This window comes from Peromyscus californicus, unplaced genomic scaffold, assembly GCF_007827085.1.
Source record: "Peromyscus californicus insignis strain IS unplaced genomic scaffold, ASM782708v3 Scaffold_9__1_contigs__length_137607984, whole genome shotgun sequence".
NCBI lineage: Eukaryota > Metazoa > Chordata > Mammalia > Rodentia > Cricetidae > Peromyscus > Peromyscus californicus.
In genome coordinates, this window is record NW_026294617.1 from 129,849,925 (window position 1) to 129,876,864 (window position 26,940).

The window sequence follows — 26,940 nt, forward strand, 5'->3', positions numbered from 1 at the left end:
AGCCGAAACAAGACATGAGTAATTCTGCCAAAGGAGCCTCAAGATAACTACTCACCTATGATAATAGAAAATAAAATGGGCCAGGCTTATACTCAACACAACATCACAATCAGAAACTGGGACAGGAAATTGCCTTCAGGAAATTCGGGAGTTGTGGTAATTGCTGGAGAGGTTTGGGCTTCCTTACCCTATCTAAAATGGAAGACAGTCTTCACCCAGAACCACAGTTTGGATGGGAAGACCTGCAATTCTGACTAACAAGTCGGGGGTAGCGGGGTAGAATAATAAGTACTTCCTTTCATGGTCATTTTAAGTTTCATTTTGTTACTGTGATAAAACACTCTGATTGAAAACAGCTTGGGAATGAAAAGGTTAATTTGGCTTACCTGTCCAGGTCACAAACCCTCACTGAGGGAAGTCAGGGCAGGAACCACTGAGGACTTATGCTTCGCTAGCATTCTTATTCAGCCCAGGAGCACCTGCCTACTGTGGAGGGGCCCTCCTGCTTCAGTAGTCAGGATAATGACCCACAGACTTTCCCACAGGCCAACCTAATCCAGGCTCTCCTCAGATGACTGACTCCAGCTGTGTGGAGTTAACAGAGGTGAGACAATGAGCAAGCTCTAGAGGCCAGACACACACACACACACACACCCCACTAGAAATAAATGGAACAAGGACTAGAGGTCCTAGGAGGGACTTTCCTTGCCGAAATCCCATCCCATGCTTTCTAAATTCCACAGTTAAAATCATTTGATTTGTTTTAGCTACCAATTCATGGCTATCTCCTGCTCTGGGTGACAAACTGACACAGTCAGTCCACGAGTGTTAGCTTCCTCTCCCCATTCCCTAACACTACCCAAGAAGGATTTTTTTTTTGAGGCAATGTCTCTCTATCCTGGAATTTAATGTACCGACCATGCTGGCCTCAAACTCAGAGATCCACCTGCTTCTGCCTCTTGAGTGCTGAGATTGAAGGTGTGAACCACCACACTCAGCTTTCCTCATCATTTCACCCGTGTGTGTGTGTGTGTGTGTGTGTGTGTGTGTGTGTGTGTGTGTGCATGTGTGTATCTGTTATTTTTTGATACAATTATGATGTATAATTAACATAGATTTCTGAGTTTAAATCCACCCATTTTTAAAGTGTAGAAAGCACACTGCCACGGCAGCAGCCAGGTATAGGCCAGGGATGTGCAAGGCACTGATTTCTGTCCCCAGAACAGCACCATTACCAAAATGTACACTACCAGGAGTCGGAGAGATGGCTCAGCAACCGGAGTTCTTGCTCCTCTTACAGAGGAGCAGTTCCAGGGGTTTGGATGCCCTCTCCTGGCCTCTGTGGGCACTGCATGCACAGTGCACACATACATGGAATCAAAACACTCATAAAATAATAATAAAAACACTACCATGAGATAAGCCACACTGCACTGTGGATATTTAAAAAGTAGCAATTTCAAATGTATGCACTATGTAACTAAGAAAACCAGAAGAAAGACTATGAAAGAAAATACACAGGTGATGTCGACCAGAGTGGTCAGACAAGAGCAGACACGTGCGACTGTTGGTCGGAAGCAAGTCATTCCCCTCTGAATTATAAAGGGAACCAAGATGCTTTGTGTATAGCTACATAACGAAAGGACACCAAGAGATTTCTATAAACACGCATACACACATGCCAGTGCTCCGCTGTTTTACAGTCACCCTATCTTTACTCTCGTAGGTATCTATAACTGACATGGTTTTTAAATACTTTATATTCTTTTAGGGGTTTCAAAGATAACAGAGCTCTCTCCCCACAAATGGAGACTATCGTTTCAGAAACTTCGTTCTAAGCGAACTAAATCTGCAGCTAATCTCTCCCAAATGTACACACACAGTTTCCATGCTGCTCACAAATGCAGCTCTAACCTAAAAGCTTCAAGTGAAACCCAGATAACGAATTCCTCAGCTGATGCTAAATATAGTCTTCTCAAGATGACATACATTTTGACAATGATCAGCCTTACATGTCAAAATTTCTAAAATAGCACAGATTCCATTTTAAGGTAAGCAGGAAATAATTGCTCCTCACTCAGCGTCACTGGAAGCTATTAAATCTATTAAAACCGGATTGCATCAAAAGCTGCTAGAAGGAAAACTAGATTTAAAATAATTTTGTTGCAGTTTTTGCGTTCTGCTCTCTAAGTCAACTGTTGCAGGTAAAATTAAAAATTGCACACATTTCTCTTTAAATGATTCCTCAGAAGCATCAAGCAAGAGACAGAATGCTGAGCTGGGTCTGAGGGTACAGGCCTGTAATTCCAACTACTCTGAAGGCTGAGACAGGGGGATCACAGTCCCGCCTATACTACAGAGTGTGTCCAAGGCTAGCCTGGACAACCTAATCAGATTCTGTCTCAAAAACAAAAAGAGGGATATGAAACAACTCAGTGGCGGGAGCGTTTGCCTAGCAGGAACCAACTACATCAAACAGTCTGCATATACTACAGCCCCCCTCCCCAAGAAAAGACAAGACTTCCCTTAATTATGTACTTTCCTCATACAAACACCCCAAAACGGAAAAAAAAAATCAGAGATGCAGTTTGAATTGTCTTATAGCAGCAGTTTAACCTATAAAACAATAATACTGGGGAAACTTGTATGTAGTTCGTTCAATTTCGTGTGACCAAGCCAATCTAAAAATGTGAGTTCATTTCATCGAGACATACTTCTGCTGTGACTCGCGCAATAGGCCCTTTTTGTATAAACTCATTAACAAAATTTGGCTGAGGAATGGCCGTCCGTCACTTTGGTCAGAGGACTGGTCAGTGGCTTCTTTTCTCTGCCTGCCTGTCATTTTCCAAGGGCAGTCACTTTGTGAGGGCGTACCATATGCTATTTTTACCACATTATCTACGCTCAACTCCTTGACCACATTGTGGCCTTAAAAATAAAATGCGTATCACCTAATCTCTCAACTTGATCATTTTTCACTCCCTCACTCTCTCTCACAAACATTCGCGTGTGTGTGTATATATGTATATGCATACATTGCACTTGAACATCTCACAATTTATTCACACGGTGTCTTCACTCCGACTCTTAGAGCTAGCAGCTCAACCTCCAAGCATATCCCAGTCTTGGCGATGGGGAGCAATTTGGAGACCGGGGATGGCAGGCTATAAATCCCTCGTTCCCCAGTTTCCACAGGGACCCATCAGCAATTTCTTTAAAACCACAGCCAGTGCTGGCGGAGACCGCGGTGGGCACGTGTTGGGTGCCACAGTGAACTCACCCGCTCCGACCCTGAGGGTCCCCGGCGGAGGAGTGGACACACACTCGGCTCCCTGGAGACGCTCTCGCCCAGACTCAGCCATCCAGATGCAGGTGGAGCAAAAGCTGGTCAGGGACACCGCCCCCCCACCCCGCGCCCCCCGCAGCCGAGGCCGGCCCGGCCGAGCGCAGTGCTCCCCGCCGGCCCGGAGCCCCGCCGTGTCCGCCCCACCCAGCCCTCCTACCCGCCTGCCGCCGGGGCGCCGCACCGCTGCTCCCGCTGCTCCTGCGCGTCCGGCTCTGCGCGCTGCCCACGCCGCTCCAGCCACCCCGAGCCCTCTGGCCGCGGCGCGCCAGCAGCAAGTTTCCATAAAAGTCCTGGTGCGCAGCCTGCTCCCGCATTCCAGACGGGCCCAGCGCCCGCTGCAGCTGTTCCGGGACGCCAGGCCAGTCCCCAACCCCCACCGCCGCCGCAGCTCTCCGAGAGGGGTGGAGAGTCACCCAGAAGGAAGAGGGGCGGTGGCTGCCACTCCAGGCTGCCTCCTGGCAACGGGCCGGCTCTGCCCTCGGGTTCGCTACCTGCCCTAGTAGCCCATAAAAACTCGGTGCCTTTGACCAGCTTCTCCCTTTCTACTGATGGAATGGGGCGGCACCGTGAAAACAGTGGATGTGCTGCTCCTCCTTAACTCGGAAGAGACAGGTGAAGAAAGACGCTTAGGTAGTGGGATATGAGTCTACGCACCGCTCACTTTTCCTTAGTTGAAGGCAGACCATGAGTCTACGCAACCGCTCACCTTTCTTTAGTTGAAGGCAAACCAACTCAGCTCTTTCCCACCATCCAAAAGCACGTGAGTGTTAGCACAGGCCTGCAGGGAAACCACACTTGCCTGTGAAAGGCTAGCCCAGCCTAGGCCTGTTTGAGTAAGCAGAGGCCCTCAGTTCCTCACTGCATTAAAACAACAAACCAAACTGTGCGTGTGTGTGTGTGTGTGTGTGTGTGTGTGTGTGTGTGTGTGTGTGTGTCTGCGCGCGCGCACGCTCTTGTGTCACACAAATAAGGCCCCAGGTTCAACCCCCCAGTACTGCACAAAACAAAACCAGCATTAACGAAACAAGTTAGCCAGGTGTGGTGCCCCATCCCAGCACTTAGGTGAAGACAAGACCAGGGGTTCAGAGTTAGCCTTCACTACACGGAGAGTTTGAGGACAGCCTGAGCTTCCATAGGCCGTCTCTTGGAAATCCATAAGGTAAAGAAAAGTCAGAGGTAGGTAACCCAGGGACAAAGGTAGCCACTTCTGGTTCCACCTGGGGCGATCGAAGGCAGGTGATGTTGCCTTCTGCTGAAGACCGCTGTTTGCTCTCCCATCCCTCACCACTCAGCAGGAGGGAAAACGCGATAGGCGGCCTGGAGGAGCAGCCTTGCCTCTTTCCCCCTCAGTAGCCTCACCTCTTCAGTTCCTGGGACTCTCCACATCCTCACATAAGCTCCTATTGAACGTTGCCTCCTCCAGGAAGCCTGGCCTCGCACGGCTCTCCATGTCCATCGTAGATGCTGCTGGCGTCTTTACCTCGCTGTGCACTTAAACTGTAATTGTGTCTTTATTCTGAGATTTAAAGGATGAGGTTTTGTATTTCTGCCCAATAGCCTCATCAGATTATGCTAAGTTTTTCATTCTCTCCATAAAACACGGAGAGAATCCTGGCGTGCCACCGGGAGTTTTATTGTCAGCAGAACCCTCTAGAATAGTGGTTCTCAACATGTGGGGCCGGACTCCTTGGAGGGTCAAAGGACCCTTTCACAGGGGTTGCCTAAGACCATCAGAAAACACAGATATTTACATACGATTCATAACAGTAGCAAAGTTGGTTATGAAGTAGCCACAAAAATGTTATGGCTGGGGGTCAGCACAGCATGAGGAACTGTAGTAAAGGGTCGCAGCATTAGGACGTTGAGAACCGCTGCTGTAGAATCACCTGGGAAGAGTTCATGAGGGATTGTAGACACAGTCGGCCTGTGGGCCCAGCACCTGTGGGAGTTTAACTGGGTTACTTTAGGTGGGGAGAAGCACCTTCAAGGTGTGTGTGGGGGGCATTATGTCCAGGGTTTGAGTGAGCATACATGCATTCACTCTCTCTGACTTAAAAAAATTGTCTTTATGTGCATTGGTGTTTTGTCTGCATGTATGTCTGTGTGAGGATGTCAGCTCTTAGAGTTATAGACAGTTGTGAATTGCCATGTGGGTGCTGGGAATTGAACCTGGGTTCTCTGGGAGAGCAGTCAGTGCTCTTAACCACAGAGCCGTTTCTCCAGCCCTTTTTGTCTTTTTTTAAAGACAGGGTCTCACTATGGAACCTTAGCTGGCCTGGAACTGGATATGTAGTCCAGGTTGGCCTCTGCTAGGATTAAAGGTGTGTCACCACAGCTGTCATGCCCCAACTTTCTCTGCGTTCAACTGTGGATATGACTATGACTACCCCAAAATGATGGACTGGAACCTGGAACCGTGAGCCAAATAAAGCCTTTCTCCTTTGGTCAGGGTAGGAAAGGAGGAGCCGTGGCACAGCAGCATAGGCTGCCACGTCATTCTCCCATGGTTTCGTCATTCATTCAACAATCAGTTGCAGACGTCAAGTGACAAAACTCCTGCTCTCAAGGAGCAGATTCCCATGCAAGGAGGAGATAAGCACACCAGTGAACTACGGTAGCACTTAGCCTGCTCCACAGGGAAGAAGGAACTGGCTGGGTGCATGTCATAATTCTATGGGCTACAAAGTGTCTCAGGAGAGAAGTCTCAAGGAAAGCCAGGCACTTACGTGTGTGTTTTGTCAATGCAACAAAATATCCGAGGCCGTGTAACTCATAGCTACTCCTCCTTACATGATTCTGGGGTCAGCTTGAGTCTGATGTGGACATTATTTCAGATGGCACACTGGCACAGAATTTGTAGGAGAGATCACACATGGACAGAGGAAAGCGGAGTATAGGAGGGCCAGTAATGACCTCTCTAGACCCCAACTTTTTTTTTTTTTTTGTATGTGTGTGTGGTGTTCATGCATGTATATATTGGTATATGTGTGCACAAGGAGGTCAGAGAACCACCTCAGGTATTTTATGCTTAGGAAAACCATCCACTTCTTTTTTGAGACAGGGTCTTACTGGCCCGGAACTCATCAGTTATGTTAGACTGGCTGAAGCATCCAGCTCCAGGACCGCCCTGTTTCCACTTCCCCAAGTGAGCACTGCCATGCCTGACATTCTTATGTGTAGGTACTAAAGACTGACCATGGGTCCTCAGGCTCCCAGGGCAAACAGTTTTCTGACTGAGCTCACTCCTCAGCCCTAGCAACTCCTCCCCAAAGGCTTTAAAGGTCCTACTACCTCCTCTTACCACACAGTTCATATGAATGAAGGGAGCCACATCACCACAGGAGGCAGTGAGCCATGCAAAGAATTTCAGATGTGAATATCTGTGGAAGAGTTAGTCCACAGAGGGATCCTACCTAGGAAGTGCTAGGAAAAACAAGGAGCTTGCATGGGTGAAGCTTAGGACCCGGAGGGTGAAATAGCCAGAGAGGAGGTGGGCAGGGCCAGAGTACACAGAAGCTTTTGTAGGGCATGGGATGAGTTTGATTCTACTCTAAGACAGGTGGCCACCAGTGTGTCTTAAACCAAGTGGTGGCAGGCTAGGACCTGCTTGCAGCATATTTGTTTTGGCTCAAGTGTTGCAAATAGACAGATGGGGTGAGGGAGGAAGTGGGAGACAGATCAAGAGGGGTCCACAGAATCAAGATGAAAGGTAATTGGCGTTTGGTGGCTGGAAAGGGAATGAGAAATTCGAGGCACATTTCAGATAGAACTGGTGGACTTGTGTGACCAGACGGTCTGCCAGATATGAAGAGAAGATTTGGGTCTTCAAGGTGGGGAATCCTTGTGGAAGACAACTGTGAGTGGAGATCAGGTAGATTAAGTTTTGACATCTAAATTCAACATTGCTAGAAACCCAGTGTCTTAGTCAGGGTTTCCATGGCTGTGAAGAGACACCTTGACCACGGCAACTCTGATAAAGGAGACATTTACCTGGGTGGCTTACAGTTTCAGAGGAAGTGGTCTGGGACACTGGGCATGGCTTGAGCATATATGAGAGCTCACGGCCCACCTCCACAGAGACACACTTCCTCCAACAAGGTCACACCTACTCCAACAAAGCCACAACTCCTAATAGTGCCACTCCCTATGAGCTGATGGGGGTCAATTACATTCAAACTACCACACCCAAGATGTGCAAATATGTATATGAATACCTGTTGTATTTACTGCAAATCAACTGGGTCTGTTCTCAACCTGTATTAGTTATAGTTTATGGTATTGGGCTTCAAACCTGGGACCTTAAATGTACTGAGTGCGCTAACACTGAGCTGTCCCTGTAGCCTCCTTTCAAATTAGACAACATCACAACAGTAAATACAGAAACAAACTTAAAGCTTTGAAATGAACTGGTAAAGGCAAATAGCTTGTAAAACTTACCCCTCAAGCCTGGAGAGTACAAATGTAAAATCCTGGGTAGAAACATAAAGCTAGTGAGAGCCTCCAGCCATTGCCCTCTATGTTTCTAAAGGATTTCTCACTTTGAAAAGTAAGGGATGCAATTGGCTGTGCAGTGCCCAGCAGTTAACCCTGAAAACACACATACAAGTAACATCATATGACCGAACAGGTTATATTTAGGAACATATATATGAATTTACAAATACTTACATAACAACTGATGAAGAAAAGAGACCGTGAATTTGAAGGAACGGGAAGGTGCATACAGGACAGTTTGCAGGGGGATAGGGGAAGGAGAGATGTTATGATTAAAATATAGTTTCAAAAGTAAGTGATGACAACAAACAAGATATGGGTATGGGGGCACATGAAGTGGGGAGACAGAGGCAATCAGACACCTAAAGCTTGGTCTACATAGTGTGTTCCAGGCTAGCCTGGGCTACATAGTGACACCCTGTCAAAGAAGAAAAAGTTAGAGATGTGTAGGGTGCAGGATGCACATTGGTAGAGCACATGCTTAGCATGTGACACCCTGAGATATGCATATATATATACATATACATACATATACATATATATATATATATATATATATATATATATATATACACATATATTTCTGAAACTCCAAGTGATGGCTGAAAGGGAGTGTAGCTTATGCAACAAATGCATCTTGGAACGGTGTGGACCAATGCTCCAATAGTCTTGAAGCTGTAACAGAAGACCTGCCAAAGAATGTACATTTACTCATTTAAAATTAAAGTAGCAAGCATGTGATGTGTACCATGTTAATCCCAACACCTAGGAGGGAGGCAGAGGCAGGTGGATCTCTGTAAGTTGGAGACTAACCAAGTTTATATAGTGAGTTCCAGGCCAGCCAGGCTACACATTAAGACCCTGTTTCAATAAAACTAAACTAAAATTAAGCTAAAGTTGCTACGTTATTTTTGTATGATTTATTTTGAAAGATTATCAGTGTGTGTGTGTGTGTGTGTGTGTGTGTGTGTGTGTGTGTGCACATGGAGGTCAGGGGACAACTTTCAGTAGTCTTTCATTCCCCAAAGGATCTGGGGATCAAATTCAGCTGGTCAGACTTGAATGGCAAGTGCTTTTACCAGACAAGCCATCTCTCAGGCTGAATGTATGCTTCTGTACTGTGGTATTCAGCCAGCAAGAACATTCTGAATGATCTTGCCTGCTGGTAATTAGACTGTGTAGTGCTCTCCCACACTGTCAGGGTTGGCATCCGGCAGAAGCAACAGCATCCCAAGTCTAGGCATTGCCAAGGCCGGGAGATGTCAGTGGGCAGAGCGCTCGCGGTGCTAGCCTGACCACCTGAGCTCCGATCGCCAGTGCAGGCGTGGGTCTGTTATCCCTGGGCGCTCCTCTGCTAAGATAACAGAGAACTGCTGGAAGTTATAAGGCCCCTAGCCTGTGAATAAGGAGACCCTGTCTCACAGTGGAAGGTGAGGACTGGTACCTGATGCCGTCCTCTCACTTCCACACATGCACAGTCCTCCTTTAGAGCACCCTGCTCTCAGGAAGTAACTCTCATGCAGACCATGCCTGCTGGCTGCACTGACCACGCTCCAGAGGGCGGAGCCTAACTGCCCAGGGGGCGGAGCCTGACCGCCCCAGAGGCCATGCAACTTCTCTCCTTTCAGTGAGGCCCCACCGTCTGAAGGTCCAATCAATCACAACAGTGCCACATGAGAGAAGCTTCCAGCACGTGACCTTTGGGGAGCACGGCAAATCCAAACCACAGTTATCCCCAGTCAGGCTTTTAGTTTCCTGCGTCCTTAGGAGAGACCCTGAGTCAGAAGCAGCAGGCCGGCCATCGTGGGCCCAGCGGCCCTCGAGTGTTCATTGTTTCAAGCTGTTAAACTGTGGGACACTCCTCACATTAAGTGCCTGTAGTTTCACCCACTCGGGAGACTGAGCAGCCCCTGAACCCAGGAGTGTGTGACAAGCCTTGGTCAACACCTAAGACCCTGTCTCAAAAAGCAGTATGAGGCCGAGGGAAGGCCAGTCAGTGCTCTGTCGCCTGCCTCCTGCAGCCGTGTAAGTGTAAGAGCCGCTCCTTTCTCACTGCTCTTTTCCCCATTGTCTTAAGGAGGTTGAGCAGCATCCGCTGGGCTGGAGGACCCGCTCGTTCCCGGTGGCTGTGTGTGCAGGTACTGCGGTGTTATCTCACAGCCAGTTACCAAGCTCTGAAACTCCGTATATAAAAATGTGCCTGTGGAAGCTTCTGGTGGTATATGGACAGTTAAAAGCAGGATGCTGAGGTGGTATTTGACGTAGCAGCGGCTCTGCTGTGCCTTTTAAGCAAAGGATAAAAAGCGCCATCAGGAAGGTGTGCTCTTTTCCTTTGCTGTAATAGAATCCAGCCCTTCCTTGCCCGAATGATGGTTACTGCAGGGTTCTGACGGTTTTGATGTACAAAAGTCAAAGAACCTGAAAAGACCCCAAATCTGTACAGCCCGATCAAAGACGGCAGAGAAGGGCAAGGGAGAGCAAAGGGTGAGATATTACAGAAGACAGGAACTGCACAAACCCTGCGGGAAAATGATGTCAACGCTGTGTCAGAGCCACAGGCAAGACAGCACAGGGACAAGCGTTCATGAAGGGGAGGCGCGGGCTCGCAGGGGCAGCGGCAGATGAAGAGTGTTCACAAAGGTCACAGTTGGGATGTAGCCCCACAGGGTGTAATGACAGACCCCGCGAGATGCCCACACCTTTAATCCCAGCACTCGGGAGGCAGAGGCAGATGGATCTCTAAATTCGAGGCCAGCCTGGGCTATAGCGTTCCAGGACAGCCAGGGCTAAACAGGGAGACTCTGTCTCAAAACAAAAACAACAAACAAAGCAAAAAAGAATTCTGTGAAATTTTTAAGGTGCCAAAACCTTAAGCTTAGCTAGAAGAACCAAAGAGGGCACAAGAGACGACGAAGAATAAGCCAGACAAGGACATGAGGGACAGAAAGGGAGACCTCGACACTGGAAACTCAGCTCACGCCTGTGTGACCTGATTATTAAGTAACAGACTTCAGTTCATATATTTAACAAGTTTAAAAATAAAACAGGAAAGGTAGTGCATGCCTGTAATCCTGGCACTCGGGAGGTAGAGCCAAAGCCAGCTTGGGCTACATCAGACCCTCTTAAAACAAACCAAAGAAAATTTAAAAACAGGACCTGGGAAAGTAGCTCAGTGGTAGAGCACTGCCTAGCATGCATTAAATCCTGGGTTTACTGTCCAGCATTGGAAAATAAAAGCACCAATGAAGAGGGCGGGTGCAGCACAGCCACTCCATGCGCTATGCTGTTGGATGGCTTTGTTCACTGAGGTATCTTAACCGAAACACGAATACTGGAACTTTATCCATCACAATGCTATCTTTATTTCCATGTTATCACATACAGATATTTGGTAATATTTTACACTTGATTTCAGAGCTCCCAGAGTCCTCTGCTTCTCTCTGCCTCCATATGTGGTCTATGTCTACTGAGGCGACTGTGGCCTCACAATCATATAGAATGTGATTTACAGCAGCCAGCACATCACCAAGACACCATCACTTTTTTATTTGACTGGAACAGAGACATGCTGGTCCTAGTGCCCGCTAGGGGCCAGTGCAGCCGTCTGCTCCGCGGTGCTATACTCTTACACAGACTAGTGAGTTCAGTCCTTACACGGAAGAAACAGATTTGCTGATGCCAGTCAGGGAACGGGGACACAGCATGATCAGTAGGAACAAAGTGTTTTGCGTGTCCATTTATCACAGGGTACATAAATTCTTACATCTCACACACATATTTGTTAACTAAAAAATTTATAGATTTTAATTTGGCCTAATCCTTATAGTCAGTTTGAAATTACAGCCCAATTAATTTCTGAATCCACATTCATAGTAAAAGTAAAAACAAGAGTTACAAACACAACTTGGAGCAGTTCACCACCACTCTGTCACTTTGGTATTCCTCATTTCCAGGCTAACTGCTGGGAATTAAGTAGAAACACTACATCTTAAAGCAAGGAAACATTTGTAAATACTTTTCTATAGTCAGGTAACTCAGCAAATCAATAGAATCATGGTGAACAGGTGCAAATGATGGGTATTATTGCAGGAGACAGACGCAGGTCTTCGGAGCTGATTTTAACAGAGTAGAAAACTTGGCTTCTTATCAAAAAGACAGCTCCGTTTTGTCATTGCACGAACATATTGTTAATCTTTGGGAAGAAATTCTACCTTTTTAGTTGAACAAGAACAGAGAGAAACAAAGGAAAATAAATCAACTGCATGTTTTTCCTTTTTTCTGGAAGATTTTTCTTGGGATTAACTCTGCCCTCTTACATCCTACAGGAGGAGGCTATGGCAGGTGATCTTCAGTAGATACCATGAGTCCCTTTAGCTGCCCTTTTCCCCCCAACAGGCTGAAGCCTAATTTAATCTTTTGTTTTGTTTTTATTTTGTAAAGCATTGCTTCTCTGTTTAGTTTTATATATTATATATTTTTTAATATATATGTTAAGTATTTTCAACAGTCAAGTCAGAGATGTTCTTTTTAAAAAGGCATTTTCCTTTAAAAAGTTAAGTTCCCTCCCCATTACATGCCCCCCAAAGACTTTTCTCCTGTATTTATTGCCCCCAAATCTTATTAGGTCATTAACTGTTTTTGCCAAAGGCCACAAAGAAGGTATCTGGTATGTGCACTAGCTCACCAGAAGCTAATCAATTTAAGCACTTCAGTTTGACAGACCGACCCTTTCTTTCTTTCCTTTTTTTTTTTTTTTTGGAGATGAGGACTGAACCCAGGGCCTTAGCGCTCTACCACTGAGCTAAATCCCCAACCCGAACCCTTTCTTTCTTTTTGGTTTTTTTGAGACAGGGTTTCTCTGTGTAGTCCTGGCTGTCCTGGATCTCGCTCTGTAGACCAGGCTGGTCTCGAACTCACAGAGATCTACCTGCCTCTGCCTCCTGAGTACTGGGATTAAAGGTGTGCGCCACCACCACCCAGCCAAACCAACCCTTTCTTAAAGATGGGCAATTTACTTATTTTTAACTGAAATTGAAAAGCAGGGAGAAATCCAACACCTTTCGGAAAGGCCACCCACCAAGGCTATCTCATTGTAGCAGCAGCATTGCTACACACAGTGCAAGTCTTCAAAACTACTCCAAACAGCACTTTTCCCCAAAAGGAAGTTCACTTATAAAACCCCAGCATAAAATATTTAGCTCTCCAATGAATAAACTGATACAATCCATAACTGTCTTGCGTATGGGGTAACCAGAATGTGTAGGCACGTTCTCATCTGTCACTCACATCCAGTGACATCAGAAGGTAGACACAGCTAATGTAAGTAAAAGGGAAGCAGGATAGAATGCATTTTGGTACTTGTCATTGGGAAGAATCACAGGCAGGTAATTAGGAAATTAAAAAGTGATGTAGGAAAAGGCCAGGCATTGTAAATCAAAACAGGTTTAAGGCCCTAATAGCCTATACACACTAATGGCACAAGTCTAAATTTTACATCTTGTAATTAATTTACATAACTATGATGTATATATAAATTTAAAATCTTAAAAAAATTAAACTTACTTTTACTTTTTATTTGCTCATCATTAACCTTAATCTAGGCACTTTAATCTAAAAATGCATTTTTAAAAACACATTTCAGATCTTTCTGTATAACACACTCTTAAAACTAATGCAGCCCACGTTAGGACCACAAATCAAGAAATCCAACCCACTGACGAACAAGTGGGTCATGATCTTCAAACAAAATTAATGAGGCTTTGAAAATATACAACATACTTTGCCACTGTTCATATGTTTATCATAAGGACATAAAATATATTCCCATATCATTTAAAATATTTAAATGTGTTCTATTTCTGAGAAGAAAATTCCTTTAAAACCCAAGCTCAAAGTATGAGTATTTTTAAAATTTGGACACAACAAGGCAAACTTCCAGTGTGCTGAGTTCTCTGTGGGGGAACTGTTTGTTTTGTGGACAAAGGAGAAGTTATTTGATTCTATCAGGTTTAGTTACATTTAAAAGAGGATAATTTTTTAAATTATTTTCTTGGTAAATAAATTATATTTTCGAATTTAGTATTCATCTGAGGGAAGCTGTTCCAATTTATAAAAAGATAAAAATACTTCAGCGTATTATAAACAGGACAACAGTAACATACTCTGTAGACTACAGGCGACTCTCCACAAGGCGCACACCGGAAACTGCTCAGTTTCACACATTCTGGTTCTGCCCTCCAGTCCTCGGGGAGTACAGTTTCTTTGATTCAAATACAAAAGCAAGTATACAAGCAATAAGGCAAACAGTACAGTTGAACACCACTATTGCCTACATTTGATTAAACGAAGAAGTAACCTGATGCTTAAGAATACATTTCAGGCAAAGTTAAGTATGTTGACACTAGAAGTTATAAACTCTTACACATGTGAACCACAATCGTCTTGGGTTAGTGTCTTTTCAAGGTGCAAAGCATTGAGACATATTTTGAGAATGATACTGGACATTCCAGATAGTGTGAAGACAATTAATAAATTCCTGTTGGCTTCAATTCACGAAACAGCCACAAAATACGCAACATTTCACAACTTCAATTATTACCTAAAGATTATTAAGAAGTCACTCTGGACATGTCACACATGGATTCAATGACAGCATTTCTGCATAAATACAGTATGACCATCCACCTGTGAGACTTCCTTTCTCCCTCCCTGAGTCCACATCATCAGCTCTGTGGATTCTGAGGCACACCTCACAGTAGTTACTCGAAGGTATTGGAGAGCACGCTCAGTCCTCTTCTGGTACCTACTGTACTTTGGCTTCTAACAGTGCAGTGGGCACAGTGTGGCAGTGTCCACTAGTACAAGTAGAGGCGTGCCTCAGGGCGTCCGCGCCAAGACAGGCGACGAGCAGCTCTGTGCGGCGCAGGAGTAAATGCATGAGGTCCTCCGCCAGCGTGTCTATGCTCGAATAGCGCACCTTCTCAAAGTCAAAGATGTCTTTGAGAAAGAAAAGAACTTGATTCTGGAAAATGAATAGACGAGAAATTGGTATTTATTAAACCACAATTTGTTTAATCTATAAATTGCTAATATTGGAACAGACACTGAACCGGGAGTCAGACACCTTAGTTCTGGGCTGGTTTCACATCTCATGGGCAAACTTTGATCAAGTTATTTAATCTTTTGGGTTGTTGTTTTCTATGTCTGTAGAATTTGGGCAAATACTACTTGTCCTGTTGTTTGTTGGTTTGTTTGTCTTTTTTTCTTTTCTTTTTTCTTGTTCTTGTCATTTCTTGAGGCAGGGTTTCTCTGTGTAACAGCCCTGGCTGTCCTGTATCTCTCTTTATAGACCAGGCTGGCCTGAAACTGCCTGCCTCTGCCTCCCGAGTGCTAGCATAATGATCAACAGAGGTAATCTATGAGACGCACCCAAGTACTGTGTAACTGTGAGGGGCTGTTTCCCAGTCTTTCCTGTCAGGTCGCCCCTGAGCACTGGGCCATATAGGCATAGGAAAAAAGAACCACTCTCAATAATCACAATACTTTTAAATGTATATATTTGTGTTTTAAAAAAGACATAAATGAAAAATAATAGTTTCATCTCTACAGTCAGTGGCAGGTCTTGAAGAGTTTCATTTCAGTGAATTAATACAAAGCACATTTTAAGTAAGTCGTGGACTATTAAATACTAAACCTCAACTATTATGAAATGATGGGAAAGAGTGAACTGCGAAGAGAAAACCCAGTAACATCAAACTTTAATCCTCTAGCAATCGCATGTTAAGAATTACTAGGAAGGCTTTCACAGAATCACTGCAGGGTCATAGGCCAGTGACCTGCTAGTGCCCCAGTCCACAGAAAGGAAGCAGGGCGGGAGTCAGAGAACTTGAGGCCTTTTAACCACCAGCTCTACTTTTTCCACTGAAACACACACTTCACAGCTGGAGGGTTAAGTAGACTAGAAACAAAGTAATGAGTTTTAAATGACAGTAAAATAAATACTTCCTAAATCATTTATACAAACACTGTATTACTAAAGCAAAGAAAATTTTTTAGGAATTCATAGTTCAGTGAGGCATCCACGCGTTCAAATTCGTTCTCATCTGACTGCCCCTTGAGATTTGCCCACCTCGATACTGAGGTCTTCCCTGGTCTTTTGCCAGCCAGAACAGGGTGCAGTGGGCGCTAACAAATGTTTTGGCAAACACAAGCTTCTCACACGAGGACACAACTTTAAATTCCCATGTGATTTCTTTTTTTTTTGGGGGGGGGGGGCGTGTTTTTGAGACAAGGTTTCTGTGTGTAGCTTTGTACCTTTCCTGGATCTCACTCTGTAGCCCAGGCTGGCCTTGAACTCACAGAGATCCGCTTGCCTCTGCCTCCCAAGTGCTGGGATTAAAGGCGTGCGCCACCACCGCCTGGCCCCACGTGATTTCTTATAATTTGATTTCAACATTCATATCATCTTGTCCAGAACTTGGTTCTACACCACAACACCACACAGGTGCCACTGTAACACAGCAACACTGCTCAGGACCCTAACAGGAAAAGTGGACGCAGTCCGTGGAGCTGTGGCATCTACTCTACAGTACGGCGTCAGCTCTCTAAGGCACTGGTCCGGTATATTAACGTTGGTGTTAAAAAATACCACCAATTTAATGCTGGCATTTAAATACAGAATTTAGGTGATTTTTACAACTTTATATGTTATACAAAAGTAAACAACTTTGTTTTATTTTTTTAAGGCAATGATTTGATGACTGAACATACCTTAAAGAAGCAACATAAGTCATACAGAGAATTTCTAGGACCCAGGAAGCCCCAGGCTAAGACAGGGCTTATATGCTCACAAATGGCATAAAAATGGGCGAAAAATCCATCTGAGATCTGTTGGGAAGCAAAAGGGAATCAGGTTATTTTTATCTTCTTTTTTTTTTTTTTTGTTTGTTTGTTTGGTTTGGTCTTTTGAGACAGGGTTTCTCTGTGTAGCTTTGCGCCTTTCCCAGAACTCACTATGTAGCCCAGGCTGGCCTCGAACTCACAGAGATCCATCCACCTGCCTCTGCCTCCCGAGTGCTGGGATTAAAGGCGTGCGCTGCCCCCCCCCCCCCACCCCCGGTATTTTTATCCTCTTAAATTTACTTTCTCTATTAATGAAACAAACTGCTAGGCATTGTGTGGACAGCAGTCTTGGGAACAGACTAAGTAAGGTCCCACAGGGAGACAGGCTACTGGGAACATTAATAAACGTGAGAGTAACTAAGAGTCAGCGGGTTCATATAGGTTTCATACTCTAGCCAGCAGTTCCAGATGAGAAACAACTTTCTAAAAGGCAGATTCACCTCATAAAAATACATTTTTTTTTTTTTGGTTTTTCGAGACAGGGTTTCTCTGTGTAGCTTTGCGCCTTTCCTGGAACTCGCTTTGGAGACCAGGCTGGCCTTGAACTCACAGAGATCCGCCTGGCTCTGCCTCCCGAGTGCTGGGATTAAAGGCGTGCGCCACCACTGCCCGGCTCACCTCATAAAAATACATTTTTAACCTTCCTTATCCAGGGGCTCCAGCCGGAAAAATTTCAGATTTTTTTTTTTGAATTCTGGAACATTTCTTCCAACAAGGCCACACCTCCTAATCCTTCCCAAGCTGGGAACTAAGCATGCAAAATATGAGTCTATAGGGCCGTTCTCAGTCAAACCACCACAGAGCATCCTGGGTTTTGCATTTAACTTCTACTTCCTAAAAGCAATCACCATGCTGCAGCCAAGCTCTAACAGTGCCACAGTATTCTTCCACGTAATTTTTAGGGGTATTCTGCCCACTGTTAATTTCATGATTTGAAAGTCTTACTCAACTGTAGTGACCCAAAACCTCCCTCTAAAATGGGTTTTTCTAGACAGGGTTTCTCTGTGTAGTTTTGGTTCCTGTCCCGGATCTCACTCTGTATGTTAGGCTATCCTTGAACTCACAGAGATCCGCCTCGCTCTGCCTCCCGAGTGTTGGATTTAAAGGCGTGCGCCACCACCGCCTGGCTCTAAATGGGCTTTAAGTGATTAATCACTAAATGATTAAGCATTAGGGCTTGGGATGTAGCTCAGTTGGAGGAGTGCTTGCCTAGCATGCACAAAACTATGGGTTTGACACCCAGTACCCCATAAGCCAGATGTGGGGGAACACAACTATAATCGTAGCACTCGGGAAGGAGAAGCAAGAGGATCAAGGACTCAAGTCACTGCTGGCAGCACAGGGCCCAGCCAACAACAGGTAAACACACACAGCTCTAACCTGTCCTTACTACAACTCCAACCTTAGTTAGGAAAGTCACTGTGAGTAAACTTAGTCATGTGACTGACCTACGCAATCCTGCCATATATATCTGCATTTGAGGAAAATCTCTAAGCTCACGGGTAACAGACTCTCTAGTTTAGTGGTGTATAGATCTTAAAGCTATGTCCTTAGGAGTCAGAGTCCCCGCGTCTGCTGTAGGGTTACTTTCCTGTCTCCAATTTTAGTAATTTGGCAATGGTTTGCCAAATTAAGATGGACAATCCTGTCCATCTTAAAAAAAAAAAAAAAGCATAAACAACTCTGTTTCATTGATTCTTTTGAACTGTTTTTGTTTCCACTTCATTTTGATTATCTCTGCCCATCTACTGATAGTGGGCATTGTTTGCTCCTGTTTCCCTAACCTTCAGATGCATCATTCAGTCATTACTAAGATTCTCTCTCTCTCTCTCTCTCTCTCTCTCTCTCTCTCTCTCTCTCACACACACACACATAAGAACTTAGCACTATAACCATAGGTTTCTGATATATTTTCATTTTCATTCTATTCTAGGAATTTAAGATTTTCCTTTTCAGGCTGGAGAGATGACTCAGCAGTTAAGAGCACTGGTTGCTCTTGCAGAGAGGACCTGGGTTTGATCCTCAGCACCCACATGGCAGATCACTGTGCACATACATACACATGCTCACAGAGGCCAGAAGATTTCAGGTCCCCTGGTGGTTGTGAGGTTCCTGACTTGAGTACTGGGAACTGAACTTGGGTTCTCTGCAAGAACAGTATATGCTTCTAACTGCTGAGTCATCTCTTTAGCCCCAAACAGTTTGCTTAGCAATGTAAAGCCCTTCTTCTCTTCAGACCAAAGTATTCTTTCCAGCGTCCTCTATAGAGCTGGCTTGGTGGTCATAAATTCCTTTAATCTGTTTTCGTCATAGAAAGTTTTTCTTTTTCCTCCTTTATGACTGATAGCTTTTTATTTTTTGGCTTAGTACAATAGTCTAAGACGTCACCTGTGGTCTTTCAGGACTTTTGGAACATCCATTTGAGCCACAGTGGGTCTTTAAATCTCCTCTAAAAAGCGGATGTAGCTGTTATTCTGGCCTGCCTTTATATGGGACTTGGTCTTTTCTCTCTTGTAGTTTTCAATAATGTTTGTTTGTTTGGACATTTCGTGTTTTGACTATTATATGACATGGAAAGTTCTTTTTCTGACCCCAACCATTTCATGTTCTATATGCCTCTTGCATCTTGATAGGCATCTCTTGCCTTTAATTTGGGAAATTTTCTTCTATGACATTGTTGAGCATATTTTCTGTAATTTTGACCTGCGTTTATTTTCTTTCTTCTGTGTTTCAAAAGTTTGGTCTTTTTATAGTGTCTTAAAATTCATGCAAGTTCCGTTCATGGGTGTGCTGGTCAGCTGGTTGGTTTTTGTCAACTTGACACGAACTAGAGCCATTTGGGAGGAGGGAACCTTAATTAAGGGGCTGCCTCCATCAGCAGGCAAGTCTGAGGGACATTTTCTTGATTCATGACTGTTACGGGAGAGTGCTGGTCACGGCAGGTGGTGCCATCTCTAGACAGGTAGTCCTGGATGGTATAAGAAAGCAAACGAGTACACCGCGAAGAACAAGCCAGTGAACAACATTCCTCCATAGCGTCTTCTCCAGTCCCGCCTCCAGGTTCCTGCCTTCAATTTCCTTGATGGTGCCCTGTAACATGGAAGTGTAAGCCCAAGAAACCCTTTCCTCCCCCAAGTTCATTTTGGTCTTTTATTTTGGTCCAGTTCCTTTCTCTTATCTTGATATTATCCCACTTGATCTTTTAATTGGTGAAGCTTTCCACTGAGTTTTTGTTTTGTCTTTGGCTCATTGGTTAAAGAGCTTGTCATGCAAGACTGATAACCTAAATTCAGACCTTTAGAACCTACATAAAAGGCAGACACACAGCACAAGTATCTATGATGCTGATGTGTCCCTTGGGGGCGATGGGAGGAAGGGATAGGAGAATTTTCATTGAGCCTGGCTTACACAGCAGCAAAAAGACCCTGTCTCCGAGAAGATGGAAAGATACCCAAACTTCCATAGGAATACTGTGGCATATCCCTGAAGAAGCATGCACACACACACACACACACACACACACACACACACACACACACACAGTCATCCACCCACTCATCTCATACATCCACACAAACTCATACCACTCCCCGAGAGAGACAGGCAAACATAGTATGGTTTCTGGGATAACTTTAGACTAGAATTATTTCTGACAACATACACTGAAGATGCTGGGAGGACCACGCCGAGACACGCTGTGGTTGGCCTTCAGGGTCACCAACGTGGAGACACCGCTGTGGTGGCCTTCAGGGTCAGTGTTACAATGTTAGACTGGAAAACATGGCCGCGGTAAAGCAGGCCACTGGGAAAATAACAGAATAACATCTGGAACTGAACTGAAGGCCACTGAGCTAGGTTTGAGCCCTTAGCACTTACACTGGACCTTTTAAGAACTGTATAAAGTAAACAGTGGTGTTATCCTCTTTCTCAGAGATGAAGACATTGAAGCGTCAAGATGAAGCAGCTGGCCAAGGTCACACTGTTAGTGACATTTCAACCCAGGCCGTCACACTTCAGAGTCAACACGCTTTACCACCAGCAGGGTGCAGTGAGAGCAGTGCTGTGTGGGTAAGATGGACCGGAAGAGACATGGGAAGACATGTTCATCACAGATGTAGGGCCCCCATGGTTTATTAGTGCCTTTCTGACTGAGGAAGCCATCACCTGGCCAGGCCGAACAAGCTCCTGTGAGGGTGTACTGCTGGAGAGCAAGGCTGTCCTTGATTTCCCTCTTTCCACACAGGCCTGCTTGTTCTGCGGGTGTTGGCGCAGCACAAAGCCTCTTGGACTCCGTGGCCTCACTGTGGTCTGGATCCGCCTCCCTCCTTACACATTCTCCAGTCTCAGCGTTCAGAGCAACAGAACACGCACTAAGGCAGGGGTCCAGGGCGTGGTGTGCTTACCGTCATCTGCTGCCTCTTCTGCTTCAGCACTGACCAGCAACTCGAAGCCACAGCCTAAACACGGAGCAGAGCAGGTTGACATTCACAGCTAGTACCAATGTTTCCATTTAAAAACAGTGGTTTTTATTGGAATTCAAAGTTTCTTGGTCTAAAAATATTCCAAAGATAACAGTAAGTGACACCCCGGGTTCCTTGTATGGTTTACAAACATCAGGGGAGATACTTCACTTTTATGAAATTAAAAATTAAATACAAAGCCAGTAAGAGAAAAAGGCTGAACTCTGGAACCAAGGACCTTAGCAATTACAATGATGAACTCAACTGCTTTCTTCGAGACAGGGTTTGTCTATGTAGTTCTGACTGGTCTGGAACTCACAGAGATCCACCTGCTTCTGCTTCCTGAGTGCTGGGATTAAAGGCGTGCGCCACCACTCCTGACCTCAATGTGACTTTTTCCTCATTGTCTGTCTCTGACCATGTTCCCCCAAACTTGAGTGGCTGAGAAAGTCAGCGCCACCTACCGTTTCTTTGAAGGAAGAGTTGAGCCAGCGATTGTTCACCACGTTTTGGATGGATGTCGGCGGGTTCTCTAAATCTTCAAAGGAATCCATTAAAATAAAGTCCAGAACCACATCATAAAAATTTACATTTTTCACCTGTATTAATTGCAAGATAGAAATGGGTGTTACAGAGAGCCGAGTAAAGTCTGAGCTTTGCAATGCCAGGTTTTTTAGTTGTTCAGATTCTTTTTCTCCGCAAAGAGAAGGTAAGTACAAAACTGCATTTCCAGGGCATTGGATCCTCCCTGGCCCGCCTGGCCCGCAAGGTCAGATCAGTCTCTCCTTACTATTCTTTTCCTCCTGCTTGTGTCAGAGCGGGGGCAGCACTTGTGGGGCGTTGCTGCTCACTCACCCCAGATCTGCCTGTCTTACCCACTGGGCCATCCATCTTGCTTCATCCTTCACTCACATGCACTAGCTGCAGCCTAGTGTTCAGACAGTGTACAGATACAGTACAGCCCCCAGTAAGCACAATAAAGTGCCAAGAGCTTGCAGCAGAGGCTGATTTTGAGCTGGACATTAGAGACAGTCTCCCTGGGGGAGTGGACCTTCCCAGGAAAGGGAATTCCTATCAGACTTTAAGGCCAGGGGAAACACAATGGTGTGGAATGGAAAAAATCCCTGAAAGTGTGCCATGGTAAAGCGGTGGCCAGAAACCAGGACCAGGTCCTGTAAGGATTTACACCTATGTGAAGGACTTCCAGTTGATTCTCACAGGAGAACGGAGTTGGTGGTGATAGGAGATAGTCACAGCACATATTTTAAAGATGATTTTGGCAAGCTGGGCCTAGTGGCATGTGACTGGAATCTCAGCACCTGGAGGTAGAGGCAGGAGGATCAGGAACTCAAGTTTATCACTAGCTGCACAGAGTTCAATGCTGGGTCACAATGAGAACAACAAGAAGGTAATTTTAGCAGAAGTGTAGGTGGAACCGATAGGAGAAGAGGAATGTAAGGAGGAAAGCAGTGGGTAGGGAGTCACGGAATACAAAGCCATGAAGTCGGTTAGGAAAAGGCAACAGAGATGGAGGCCGAGATAAAGGCAATGGGAACAGAGAGAACTTAGGGGTTCAGATTTACCCAGCGTAGAGATGACTGTGGAAAAGTGGGTAAAGAGCAGGAAGGCTGAAGGCTGAGGCTCAGGCTTCTACTGCTTCAGTCCACGGAGTGAGAGCGCAGCAGAGAAGGAGCGATGCTCTCTGGGTCTGTGCCTATTGTTCCCTCGGCTACATGCCTCTCAGCTCCCTGTAAACTCACCTACAAGCTTTGACCACAGCAAGCTGTTCCAGGCTCAGCATGGACCCTCCCTGCCCAGTGCTGGAGCGGCCATTTTCTACTCAGTGATTCCTATCTGCTTCCGTGGCTGCTGGTTAGAAGCCAAGAACTGTGAGCTGGGAATAATATTTTTGTACTGTTGCTGCTCCTAGTCCCCAACATAACCAGAGCTAGGAAGTGTTTGTATACCCAAACCTTTCTGTCTGTGTCAAATCCTGCTGCCATGTGTATGTTATAGTCTATGAATCACATGTAGAGTTGCAGTTTACGTTCTCGGCTTTTATACCTTCCCTGACAACAAGAACCTGCCTCTGATTTTTCTCGGTACATTTCTTCTTCAGTCTGTCAGAGCCTCCTTCCTTGGCTCTCCTGAGGTGCTCTGTCTCCCGCTCAACTTAGACTGCTCTCACACAGGACCATTACTGCCTTGCTAGATGAAGCAGCTGATTTTCAGATGGAAGATGTGAATGAAGAAGAAGGCCTTTAAAAATCATTTCTTTACAACCAACCAGTGTATAGAGAATGTAGTTCCCACTGTTTATGAATGTCAGAGAGAGGACAGTGCCTGCGACCACACAGCTGGATACAATGATGCCCTACCACCACACAGAAATTCTGTCTCAACAAACAAACCAACAAAAGACAAACAATGCCTCAATCAGGTAAATACATGTAGATAACAGGAATAAGGATTATATAAAATTTGAATTTACCCCTCTGGCAGCAAGTTCCATCTCAGTACTATCCCAGTGATCAGTCTGCTCTAAAAAATAGATCATTTCATCAAAAACATCTTCAAATTTCTTTGGATTCTGCAAAAAAAAAAAAAAAAAAAAAAACAACAAAACCCATATTGCAGTCTAAATTTAACTTTATAACAAGACTTAAGTCTACTAAATAAATAAATTACTTTTCAAGAAAGTTAGTTGGGTCTTAATTATTCTAGAAAACACTTTCAAAGCGTGACAATTTACCTTTTTTTTTTTTATGTCTGAAGTATCCCAGGCTAGCCTCAAATGAACTATATAGTAGAGGATGGCCTCAAAGTTCTGACCCTCTTTACCTTCCCTCCCAGCGCTGGGATTACGGATGTGCCCTATACCTGGTTTATATGGTGCTGGGATTACAGATGTGCCCTATACCTGGTTTGTATGGTGCTGGGATTACGGATGTGCCCTATACCTGGTTTGTATGGTGCTGGGATTACAGATGTGCCCTATATCTGGTTTATACAGTGCTGGGATTACAGATGTGCCCTATACCTGGCTTGTATGGTGCTGGGATTACAGATGTGCCCTATACCTGGTTTGTATGGTGCTGGGATTACAGATGTGCCCTATACCTGGTTTGTATGGTGCTGGGATTACAGATGTGCCCTATACCTGGTTTATATGTTGCTGGGATTACAGATGTGCCCTATACTTGGTTTATACGGTGCTGGGATTACAGATGTGCCCTATACCTGGTTTGTACGGTGCTGGGATTACAGATGTGCCCTATACCTGGTTTGTACGGTACTGAGATTACAAATGTGCCCTATACCTGGTTTGTACGGTGCTGGGATTACAGATGTGCCCTATACCTGGTTTGTACGGTGCTAGGATTACAGATGTGCCCTATACCTGGTTTGTACAGTGCTGGGATTACAGATGTGCCCTATACCTGGTTTGTACGGTACTGGGATTACGGATGTGCCCTATACCTGGTTTGTACGGTGCTGGGATTATGGATGTGCCCTATACCTGGTTTGTACGGTGCTGGGATTACAGATGTGCCTCTAGATTTGGTTATACGGTGCTAGGACTGAACTGAGGCCCTTTTACATGTCAGGTTAGGCGAGTAATCTGCACTCTCAGCCCTTCATTTACCACCGGTCACTCTAGTTTACAGAAGCCAAGAATGAGAATCTTAGTAAAGGCTCATAAAGAACTGCTACTCCAACTTTAGGATGAAAACAGGACTCCAGCAGGAGGCTGAGGTCCTTCCAGGCAGCTCTGCTCCTCCTGGAGGCACTCTGGTTCAAACCCCTGGGCTTGTCTACAGCAGGAAGGCCAACCAACTTTGATGCAGGGAGAGGAGCTTGGTCTTCAAGCTGATGTGCCATGCTGTGTTGACTCCCATGGGAGGCCTGCCCCTTTCTGAATGGAGACTGAGGAGGAGTGGATGGGGGCGGGGATAGAAGAGGGGGCGGGGAATGGGAAACTGGTCGGAATGTAAAATAAATGAAAAAAAATTTAAAAAAAAAAAAGGCCAAGAAAGCAGCCCACGATTTATATGGTGAGCTGCAAGGACACAGTGTCACCTGTGAGTCTCTCAGTACTGTGCATTTCAAGTTACTGTCCCATAGATCACTAATTCAATCACAATAGTCTTCCGAAGTAGAGTAAAATGAACGCAGTTCTGGTACACAGATGACGGAATTGAGAGTGGATGGGACTGGAGCTGAATACCAGGTAGGCAAAGGGCTAAAGGCAGGCCTGTTTGTGTTTGTTCTTTTTGTTTTTGTTTGTTTGTTTCAATCTGGACAAGCCTGCATAAAGTAAAGTGGTTCCTTCCAGTCTGAATGAAGTTCTTCTAATGTCTCTGCTTCACTCAGTCCAGTGAAGAGGAACACCAGGCAGCTCAGTCTGTCCAGGCTCCTCGCTGTTCCTCCTGACCAGGCTGGGAGGAGGTTACACCTGGTCACCGTCGCAGCTTTACCGACAGCTCTCTCCAGAGACCTCCAGATGCCACAGGCAACGATAAGTGATTAGAAACATCACGAGCTTTACACACTCTTTGAGGAGACGGGGTAGTCACATCTATAATTCCAGCACCCAGGATGTAGAGGCAGGAGAATCAGCACACATTTGAGCCTAGCTTCATCTACAAAGTGAGTTCCAGGCCAGCTACAGAACACAGAGGCTCTGTTTCAAAAAAAAGAGAAATCAGCACTGTTTGGTGGACCTTTCCAATTACTTACAAAGACCTCCTCCACTGTTAAAATTTTAATATATTTTAATCTTAAAACCTTAAAGACATATATTTCTTCGTTTGGTGGACAGGTGGCACACGCCACCGTCTGTGTGAGAGAACAGCTGCTGGGGTTGGTTCTGGCCATGTGGGTGTCTCTTGGTGACAAGGACTTGCCCTGCGGAGCTCTCTCAGCAGCACCCGGTCTGACTACTTAGTCTCCGGTCAGAGAAACCAGCACAAACGGAAACGCTGAGAACAAACTCACCTTCCGTGCTTTCACGATTAAAGCTGACAGAATCTTCCGTCCACTCTCAGCAAGGAATATCCTGTTGGCTGCTTCTGAGAGAACGACCTGAAAAATACCAACCCCGAGAGACACCAGTGACATGGGAAGGGCCCGAGACAGTTCGTGTACTCACTGGAAACGGAGGAAGTCCAAATTCACAGAGACAAAAGGAACTCTTAAACCCAGAGATCAAAAAGGATTAAGGGCAGATATATTCGAATCTAAATTCTGTTTTAGACAATTAAATATCTAGGGTGAGGAGCTGGAAGGATGGCTTAGTGGTTAAGAGCATGCACTGTTCTTGTAGGGGATGAAAGTTTGGTTCCCAGCACCCATGCTGGGCATCTTACAACCACCTGCAATTCCAGCTCCATGGTATCTGATATCCTCTTCTGACTTCCCTGGACACCTGCACTCATGGGTACCTACCTACCTGCACACACACACATACACACGTGTACACATAAAAATAATAAAAATAAATCTTGAAAAAAATTGTTTGGGTTTGGTTTTTGGTTTTTCAGACAGGATTTCTCTGTGTAGACTTGGCTGTCCTGGAACTCACTTAGTAGACCAGGCTGGCCTTGAACTCACAGAGATCTGCCTGTCTCTGCCACCACCACTGCCCAGCAAATCTTGAAATTAAAAAAAAAAATCTAAGGTAGGTTGGGCGGTGGTGGCACACACCTTTAATCCCAGCACTCAGGAGGTAGAGCCAGG

At 45.3% G+C, this 26,940-nt stretch overlaps 2 protein-coding genes across 13 annotated transcripts in view; both read right to left on the reverse strand.

The window, feature by feature from the left end:
• The window catches only part of Nexn (nexilin F-actin binding protein), a 33,529-nt gene extending 29,455 nt beyond the window's left edge, over nt 1-4,074 (reverse strand). For 3 of the 7 annotated variants that reach the window (XM_052730929.1, XM_052730924.1, XM_052730923.1), the window contains exon 1: nt 3,508-3,992. In XM_052730929.1, coding sequence (XP_052586889.1) covers nt 3,508-3,629 — 122 coding nt within the window. In that variant the 5' untranslated portion in view covers nt 3,630-3,992. The other 4 variants (XM_052730928.1, XM_052730925.1, XM_052730926.1 and 1 more) reach the window with 4 other exon arrangements.
• Nucleotides 4,075-11,362: 7,288 nt separating this feature from the next.
• Miga1 (mitoguardin 1) overlaps nt 11,363-26,940 on the reverse strand; it is an 87,281-nt gene continuing 71,703 nt past the window's right edge. For all 6 annotated transcript variants that reach the window (XM_052730978.1, XM_052730979.1, XM_052730980.1 and 3 more), the window contains exons 11-16: nt 26,200-26,286; nt 23,693-23,791; nt 21,666-21,800; nt 21,145-21,198; nt 16,610-16,726; nt 11,363-14,861 (exon numbers count right to left, since the gene is read on the reverse strand). In XM_052730978.1, coding sequence (XP_052586938.1) covers nt 14,643-14,861; nt 16,610-16,726; nt 21,145-21,198; nt 21,666-21,800; nt 23,693-23,791; nt 26,200-26,286 — 711 coding nt within the window. In that variant the 3' untranslated portion in view covers nt 11,363-14,642. The remainder of the gene's footprint in view (nt 14,862-16,609; nt 16,727-21,144; nt 21,199-21,665; nt 21,801-23,692; nt 23,792-26,199; nt 26,287-26,940) is intronic.